General features: G+C 43.9%; 1 protein-coding gene across 1 annotated transcript; it reads left to right on the forward strand.

Moving 5' to 3' along the window:
• Window positions 1–2,092: 2,092 nt before the first annotated feature.
• Window positions 2,093–9,669, forward strand: NRG1 (neuregulin 1; the record flags this gene model as incomplete). The annotated part of the gene is made up of 4 exons (XM_010158619.1): window positions 2,093–2,219; window positions 3,695–3,825; window positions 4,314–4,517; window positions 8,548–9,669. Coding segments are annotated over 4 exons (1,114 nt in total), but the record flags the coding sequence as incomplete, so codon positions are not given.
• Between the last annotated feature and the right edge of the window lie 285 nt (window positions 9,670–9,954).

The raw sequence follows: 9,954 nt of genomic DNA on the forward strand, positions 1-9,954 counted from the left end.
GGGGGCAGGGCAGTGGGCAGTTGAATCCTGTGGTCGTGTTAAGAAAACACACAAAGTAAAATGTAATGACTTAGATTTTGTTGGTCTCTTTGCAAGAGAGACTGCTGTTCAAATGCTGAGGCAGTACCTTCTGACACTGAGGTGCTTTATTTGCAAGTCATTTACACTGAGGGAAGGGCTTCTCAGAATAAGTGAAATACTCATGAGCTTTCCCATTATTCTTTCTTCTCTGTTTCCTGGAGTAATTTACTTTTTACTAGAGGACAAAGAGCACACAGGGAAGCATGCAAAATGCAAATACCTTGTTCACTGAAGATGGGAAGTAGGGCAGTTTCATAGGGACAGATTCCATGGCAGTATGTGCCAGCATCTCAGACCCATAGACGATAAACTTCTTCTAGAACACACTGTCTCTACTATGTCAGGGGACTTGGGTTGTCCTCAGCTCCTAAGGTGTCCAAGGTCTCATGAAGAGGTGCTGTGAAATCGAGGTAAACCCTTGTCTGTGTTGCTTCTCAGCCCAGACTGGCCTTTGGGTAGTTGCTCAGATATCTCCGGGCGCTGCACTCTCCATCTGCCTTAACCACTTGAGTGTCCTAAGATAATGCCTGGTTATCTTACAAACACAAAGCCCACATGGACCAGGGACTGTGTTCTGCTGAGACAAGAACATTTCCAAGGCAGCCGTGTCTGCTTATACCATTCATATGGAGTGGCATAAATTAAATATCTTCCACTATCCAGGCACATACACACAGAGAAAATATGTAAAATGCTGTGTGTCAAGTCATGTTTTCCTTTCCCTTAAGTTTCCCTGGCTATCAAGCTTCAACGTATTTATTGACTCTTCCTTTTTGGAAAGCTTGGAATAGTCCCCTTGAGTTCAAAATGGGATTGAAAATTGTTTTATTTTACACTTTCCTATCCTGCCAAAACTATCTGCACTTCTGCATACAGCTTAGGGAATTGTGTGTATTTTAGCTCTTGCCACAGCCAAGGTCATATTCACTCTACAGTTCATTGAAGCCTGCATCTTCCCTTCATTTCTTTGGATTTTGTGGCAGGATGGTGGAAGTTCTGCAGTATAATCAGGCAAAACTGGGGAATATTGATAAATTAAGTCTGAAATTGAATAGCCCTTTCCCCAATTATTTATTATGGTGTTCTATTTAGCATGTTCTGCATGGCCTTCACAGTGGCAGGTTTTACTGTGCTAGCAAGTTTAGTGACTGACAGCTTGTAATGATATCCTGAAAAATTCTTTTGAGGAGAGCTGGAAGGATTAGCAACTGGGAAGGCAGCTGATGACGGGGCACAGTAGAAGCCTCCAAATCAGCCAGAGACCATAGCATTAGTAAATGTGGTTGATGGATGGTTTTACTGAATGCATTAGCAGCTCTGGCATCCACTTGATTATCATTAGGTTCCAGAGTTAATCTGATGTTACTGTGATGAAACCTTCCAGAGTTGACAGGATGGCTGCAGGCTCAGACATACCTCAAACACTCATTCACTTTGGATTTCTGGGGCTTCCTCTGCACCCTTCACTTCTTTAACACATTTGTATATTTGGAATGCACTATTGAGGTAGGGGGAAAGAAAAATGTGTAGCTGCCACATCACAAAGATTGTGGCACAAACCATATTTTCCAATGGCTGGAAGCAAGCCCCAGGGCAAGGCCACCTCAGCTGCCTGTGGTGCATAGAGAAGCGTAATGCAGTGGGCTGTCAAGAAGCTGGGTGTGGCTGTGGTGAGGGGGTTAAAATCTCTCTCCTCACCCTTCTGATTGCAGAAAAGGGCTCTTCCTGAGACAGAGCATGGCTTAGAAATGGCTTCCCTCTTTCTCGCATTTTTTCCTCTCCCTCTGTGATCTGCTGACTCCTGGAAGGGTTCCCACAAATTCTTCCCCTCTACAGGTCCCCATAGCTCCAGCTGCAATTAGACCTTCAGAGGTACTCTGAGATCTTGCAACAATGGGGAAAGTGCTGGCAAAAAATGCGATGTTGTATTATTATCATCATCATCGACACACTGAAAGGTCCAGGTGCTTTCCATTGGTCTCTTAAAATAATTTCCATGTTTCATGCACAGGAAGCAGAGGAAAAAGTTGCATGACCGTCTTCGGCAGAGCCTGCGCTCGGAAAGGAACAATGTGATGAACATGGCAAATGGTCCACACCACCCCAACCCACCGCCAGATAATGTCCAGCTGGTGAACGTAGGTTTTGCTGCCTGCATTTCAGTCTAGGCTGCCAGTGCTACAGCAAAGCTTGCCCCACAGCTTTTAAACTTCTGCCTGCCACAGGCTGGTGACAATTCTTATGGATTTCTCCACCCCAGAAATTAGGGACTTTTCAAAAAAATATGCAGTAAAATGAGATAAATTTCTACAGATGACCAGTTACTGAGGCATGTGGCAGTGCTGCTGCTGTGCCTGTGGATCTAGGACACCAAAAGCAAGAAAAACACCTCAGAAAAATAATACTAACAGCTGTACCGCAGGCCTAAGTGTTGTAGGAATTGATTTCTTCAAACACTTATGTCTTGCTCTTCCTACTGCCCTTGGCCTGATGTTTGGTGAGTAGGGACAACCCCCTCAGATCAGGAATGCAACATGATGCAACTGAAGATTTTACAGTAGCAGTGGCTGGGGAGACGGGCCTGAGACACATACTCCACCAGCATCCCCCAGCCATTTGTCAGAGTGGACCAGAGAGTTACTCTTCAACTAACCCCTTGGCCTAGCCACTTGTCCTTAGAGGCCAGGGCTCATGCTGCCTGTAGCCACTTCCTCCTCTCCTCCCTGTCCCAGGGAAGCCTGACGCCTAGAGGGAAGGTAGGCTTCTTAACACTTTGAGCCACCCCTGCTCTCCTGCTCCACCATCACTGAATATATACATGACAGCTCATTGCAGGAGTGAGCCCTGGCTCTAAGTCAATGGCAGCACTCCCACTGACCTTGGTTAAGGCCAAGACACGTTTTCAGAAAAGTTCAGTTTCCCATATTTCCCCTCAAAAGACCTAAATCCATGATGTACGTTATTAAGAGAGGGGAAACCAGAAGTCTCCACTGAGGAGAACGAAGAGTCCTACCAGCAGCAACACTGTGGGAGGACTCCAGGTAAAAGCTGTGTGGGAGTTCAGGCACTGCATACCTCCAGCCCCATCTCTCAAGGCTTTGGCCCATTCTGAAGATCGTCCCCTGATGATTAGGTCTGCCCTGGTGCTGCATCCCTGGGCACTCAAAATAGCCATTTCCTGCCCAGATTTTTATCTTGCAATGAACTGTTGCTACTGCTAACCACTGCTGTCTTCTCCATCAGAGAATAGTATTTTTGATGTATCTGTTAGTAAAGGGGGAGTTGCCTTTCCAGGTCTCTATCCATAAGGAGTTCTCACTCCCTTGTTAAATACGTATGTTGTTTATAGCTTGATTGGGATGCAGATCTTTGCTGATTTCCTCATTTATTTCCTCCTGCTTTGAGTTTAGATGGGGTATGTATGCAGAGGTGTACACGAATGTGCTCAAGCATGTCAGTGTGGTTTCTACCTGTATATAAGTGACAAAGTTTCTGCTTTGGCATGTGTAAAAAACTGTGACTTGGGAGAAGGGGGAAGGGATTGGAAATTATGTCTGCAAATGTGCTGTGAATTACAGTTTTTAAACCTGAGGTTTGTCTGGGTTTTTTTCAGCAGTACGTTTCAAAAAACATCATCTCCAGTGAGCATGTCATCGAGCGAGAAACAGAGACCTCATTTTCTACGAGCCACTACACCTCAACAACACATCACTCCGTGACAGTCACCCAGACACCTAGCCACAGGTACTGGAGGGGGAAGGCGCACAGCACCTGTATTACTTCTGTAAAAAAAACCAAACCCAGAAAAAACTATGCTCCCTTTGTAGTGTTTTCATTTTAAGACTAATAATATTTGATGTCGTGTCACCTAACTAATTATCTTTCCAGGAATTTACAAAGAGCTTTATTGACTAAATGGCTGTTACAGTGAATTTTAGTATATGCAAATTGCTAATTAGTATATGCAAATTGCTATATCAGTGACAGTCCTGGTGACTAGAAAGCCCTCCTTCCCTCTCCTTTTATCCACACATGCAAAACTGTCTTGGTGCATGGGGATTTCACAAAACTCTGCAGCCCCAGTTACTAGCCCAAAGGTTATGCTGCACATCCCGAGCAGCAGTAGAGCCATTCCTTTCCCCTGGCTGAACTTCTGCTCATCTGCATTTGCCACTGAAGAATCTTCTCACACTTCTCTCCATTCTTCTCCTATCCTGGTTGCTGCTTTCCAGCTGGAGTAATGGCCACAATGAAAGCATCCTCTCCGAAAGCCACTCGGTGCTCGTCAGCTCCTCCATGGAGAACAGCAGGCACACCAGCCCAGCAGGGTCCCGGGCCCGTCTCAATGGCATCAGCGGACCACGGGAAAGCAACAGCTTCCTCCAGCATGCAAGAGAGACCCCTGACTCCTACCGAGACTCTCCTCACAGTGAAAGGTAGGACACACTACCTCATTACTTTCTGCTGGCAAGGCCTGGTGTTCCCAGACGGTTTCAAAGCTTGGGAGCACAGGAAAACCCAACTGTGCAGTGTCATGCAGAATGTACATTTCTTAATTCGTAAAGGTGAAGAGCTTCATAGTACTTTAAAGTCTACCAAAAACATTTCTTGCCTTCTTGCCTCTGCTGGATTTATTCCTAATAGCCAGTGGTTCACATGTGGATAAGTTCAACGAAGTCATGTGTCAGAAATTTTCACTGTAAAGTAAAAATGGATCTTTGCCTAATTATCAGTTTCTTAGAAGAAGCATGAGAAAACAGGGATTTTGTGAGACACAGAAGATGGGGAGAAGGCAATGTATTGATCCACAGGAAGAGGGCATCAAGGACTTGTAAGCAGTATAGGAACTCTGCCACCCCCAACTTTCTGGAGGATTCCAGCAAGTTATCTCTTTGACAATTCCCCCTTGCACTTTATTAAATAAAAGCAAGGAACACAAAGTGTAAGCCAGAAGAAGCCAGGTTGTTATTAAATCAGGAGTAGTTAGAAATAAAGCTGGCCAGGAGTTTACTCACAATGTAATTTTTTCTCTGAAAACACTGGTTCATTAGTACCTAAGGTCTGCCTTGAAGTGCATCAGTTGCAAGGAAACTTTAACTGAAAAATTCTTCTCAGCTTTAGGCTGGGATTTTATCTCAAGAGCATGGGATAGCCTCAGAGTAACAAAAGCACGACTGGGAAGAAACAAGACATTTAAAGAGAGCTTTTCTCCCAACAATCAGAGGCAGAAGAAAAGGAAAACCAAGGGTTACTGGACCAATTATCTGAGCATTGTGAAATCAGAAGGGATTTGATCTCATGGGATGTCCATGGTGTCAAAAATGCAGCCAGGCTATCCTCAAGGAGACCAAGTTGTGTAGGAGACAGACTGTGGTTTCCAGCAAAATGAATGTGCAAATAAGCAAAGGCTGTTTCTGTGGTACTCCCTCTGCTACACAAAGAACAACTGCTTAGCAGCAGGGTAAGGCACCACAGCTGAGAGCTTTCTGAATAAGGCCTGTACAACCACAGGCAGTGAACTGGCTCTCTCTATATAACAGAGTTATCTCCTATTTACCATGGAATTTGATTTCAGAATATGTGGCTCACATGACATAAACACCCATGGCCCCCGTCCAGCAGAGCACTTCAACAAGATTAACTTTTAATCATGCAAGTAGCCCCATTGAAGTCAGCAGGATTACTCACATGGGTAGAGTTCAGCGTGTGCTTAAGTGCTTTGCTGGATCAGGCCCTATAGCAGTAAATTGTCTCTTGCCTGGGAATCATACAGGACACATGGCCACACACCTGCCAACAGCCTAGTATATTTGGGTATCTGCATGTGAGAACCGAAGATCATTTGCACTGCATTCTTGCATTGCCTGGGACACTCAGAGCATCATTTTGATATCATCTGTTTAGATTTGAGAGAGCAGGGAGAAGGAATGTGTTCCTTTCCATTTCGATGAGTAGAAAGAAGGCATTTCATCAGTTATTTTGTCTCTTGAAGATTATGCTACAGGTAAAAAGCAGCAACATTTCTGTGATAATTCACCAGGCATTGATGGCCTAGCCTGTGCCTGAAACAACCATAAATTTGGGATGCAGAAGATAGTTCTCTAGGCCTTAAATTAGGCCTCATCTATTTTTAGCAAGAAGGAAATACATAGCAGATTATTTCTGAGATGGATTGCATGTATGTGTGTGTATATAAGGGGGAAGATGAGAGTTATTTGCAACTAAAAATTGCTATGAAACATAAAGGAATGCACAAGCTGACAAATTACTTCCTGATGCCATCGAATGTTACTGTGCTGTGAATTGCTACATCAAGGCTGTGCTCCCTCCAGTCCCCCAGCTCCTTCACAATTTTGAAATTAAATAGATTAGACATTATGAGGGGTTCTTTTGCATTACCACATCCCTTTGTTGGATTCCATGCCCTGACACCCATTTACATGAGCAGAGGACCCAAGCACTTAGATTTTATAAAGTCCTTAGTCATCTTACAGGAGAGAAGATCAAAAAACACTATCTCTGCACAAAAGGCTGGTCTATAGGATGAAGCTGTCAGCATGTAACTAGTTAATGCTTGTTGGCTGGCTGTGGATACACTCTGATCCCTTTTCACTGAGCCAGCATGGTTTACCTCTTGTTGGCCGTGAAGCTGGATAAATTGATCACCTTTTAACCTCTGTTTCAGGATGGACTAGAACTGCATGTATTTGGCTCCTGTGCCTCAGCTCATGGACAGCAGCTTATTAGTACTGCTCCATTGTGATGTGGGGGAATACACCAGAAATGCATGAATGCACAACACCCCAATATGAGTAACTTGACACTGGTGGAAACATGCACAGTATGCTGAATGCATTTAACTAGCTTAGTGCATTAACTGAACCAGTTTAGCTAAAATCCAATGTGTCAAGATGTACATCCAACACTGTACCAGCTGGGGAAGTAAAAAGGCTTCAGTTTTTCAGACAACATCTATTTAAAAATGAGAAAGGGATGAAAAGCTCAGTCATGGAAGGAAAAATAAAGAATTACTTCAATCATTCAAAGCATCAACCTATTAATTACCCTCTGCTCTCACTAGCAAACAACTGAATTAATTCCCATGCATATCTCCAGTCTGGGTTTTTTTCTTCTGTTTGTCTGTTGATGTAAATCAACTGAAACCGATTTACTTGGCTACACATCAGTTCAGGTTCTCTCCTGCTTTCTTGTTTATCCAATAACTCTGTTTTAATCAAGTATAATGTATGCAACTGAGTCGTAGATTGGATAAGAGAGTTGGATTCAGATTTATTTTGGTAATTTCAGACTCAGATAAATAAACCACTAATAAAAAACTAAATAACTTAATTGCCCATAGCTATATCTTGTCTCAGTAGGCCTGTGTAAGAGACGGAGCTTAGAAAGATTTTAAATATGGACACAGATGAAGTTCGGGCAGTGAACTTAGGATAAGAACAAAAGCAAAACCAAACTATGCAAAATGTGATGCTGGGCACTGTGCCTTTGATCAAGAGGTTTCAGACAGACCCTTGCCTGGCATGAATCTGCATGACCTCATAGCATCTCACGGAGCTCCTCTGATCCAAACCAGCTGAGACTCTCACATTTTTTGTCCTCTTCTTCTGTGGTGAATTCTGTACTGACACCTGAGCTTCATTTTCAGAAATCACCTTTGACCACTACCTTTGCACAAAAACTTATGACGGAATAGGGGCAAATTTTGCAGAGCAATCATGAACACTAGGTCAGACAGTTGTCCCAGCATTTGTTCCAGCACAAGGACACTTAATGCTCCACATCCCTTTGCAGTCACCACCTACCAGCCAGGGCGACTAGCATCCAAGGGGTGGAGCAGAACAAAGCTGCTGGGATGGTGCTGTAAGTCCTCCGTTGCCTACCACCAGTGATTAAAACTAGCAGAATCTGGTTCTAAGTTTTGTCCAAACTTTGCTTTCCTCCTTAGCTTGAGACAGTCTGGCAGGAAGAGGGTGAAGTCCCAAGAGGACTGTCCCTCGGCTCCCTTCCCTTCCCTGTCGGTTTGCATGCACCCCATGTTCTGATCAAATCCTGCCAGAAATGCAGCAGCCGTTTTCCCTTTGAGAAAATATTTGCAATTGCATTTTCTTTCTGGCAGCCCCCCAGTCTCTGAATCCCATTCCTGGATTCATTCCCGGAAGTTATTCTGGCAAATAATTTACAGCATCTCCATGGCTCTTCTGAGGCAAACAGACCTGGGTGATTTGCCATGCTCCTCCTGCTCTGAAACGTTTTTGCCCAGAGTCTCAGAAGTCAGTGGTTTTATAGGATTAATAGCAACAGAAAAGTTTCCTTGGTAGCCCAATGTGAGGATGCTAAGGATCTTAAGGGATCCCTGCTTTTTCCCTCCCAGCCCACATGAGCCGTTGCATTCACATGTCACCACCACTCCTATGCTTGCAACCTTTCCTCATCTCTTTTCTTCAGGTATGTCTCAGCTATGACCACACCAGCTCGCATGTCACCTGTCGATTTCCACACTCCGACTTCTCCCAAGTCCCCCCACTCCAAAATGTCACCACCGGCTTCCAGCTTGACCGTCTCTGTCCCTTCTGTGGCGGTGAGTCCCATCGTAGAAGAGGAGCGACCACTGCTCCTGGTGACCCCGCCACGGTTACGTGAGAAGTATGACCACCACCTTCAGCAGTTCAACTCCTTCCACCACAATCCTGCCCATGAGAGCAACAGCCTGCCACCAAGTCCTCTGCGGATAGTGGAGGATGAGGAGTATGAGACCACACAAGAATATGAACCAGCACAGGAGCCTCCAAAGAAACTCACCAACAGCCGGAGGGTGAAAAGAACAAAGCCCAACGGCCATATTTCCAGCAGGGTGGAAGTGGACTCTGATACGAGCTCTGAGAGCAGCAGCTCTGAGACCGAAACCGAAGACGAACGAATAGGCGAGGATACACCGTTCCTGAGCATACCAAACCCTGTGACAACCAGTCTGGAGCTGGCCACTGCCTACCGACTGGCTGAGAACAGGACTAACCAGGCAAATCGCTTCTCCACACCAGAAGAGTTGCAAGCAAGGTTGTCCAGTGTGATAGCTAACCAAGACCCTATTGCTGTATAAAACATAAACCACATAATTTCACATGTAAAACTTTATTTTATGTAATGAAGTATTCCACCTCTAAATTAAACAATTTATTTTATTTTAGCAATTCCGCTGATAGAAAACAGGAGAGGAAAAAAAAAAACCTTTTATAAATTAAATATACGTATGTACAAATGTGTTATGTGCCATATGTAGCAATTTTTTACAGTATTTCAAAAATGGGGAAAGATATCAATGGTGCCTTTATGTTATGTTATGTTGAAAGCAAGTTTTGTACAGTTACAATGATTGCTGACCCATAGTATTTTGCAAAACATTCTAGCCCTCTGTTGTCCTGGCTTTTTTGTGCACTGCATTATGACTGGATGTGTGATTTGCAAGAATTGCAGAAGTCCCTCTGGTCATCTATTGTAGAATCCCCAGATTAAAAAGCCCAGAAATGGCACTCCCACCCTACCCACCCCACCAGGAAAAAAAAAAACCCACACGCACACATACAGAGGGAAAAAAAAAAAAAAAAGGCTGAAAAAAAGAATGTCTTCTATAAGAAATCTTGTTTGCTTTCTGTATATGAAATGAGTTTTGTCTGCTCTCTGCCAGCCAAAAGGTTTGCTTCTTTGAGCACTGGGATAATAGTAGATCCAACAGCATGCTACTATTAATTACAGCAGGATAAAAAAAGAAAAAAATCAATCAAACAAACAAAAGCCAACCTTCATTAAATAATGTTACTTATAGAAAGAAAGTAATACTGTGATTTTAAACCAAAT

Source organism: Eurypyga helias, unplaced genomic scaffold (assembly GCF_000690775.1).
Source record: "Eurypyga helias isolate BGI_N326 unplaced genomic scaffold, ASM69077v1 scaffold43799, whole genome shotgun sequence".
Lineage (NCBI taxonomy): Eukaryota > Metazoa > Chordata > Aves > Eurypygiformes > Eurypygidae > Eurypyga > Eurypyga helias.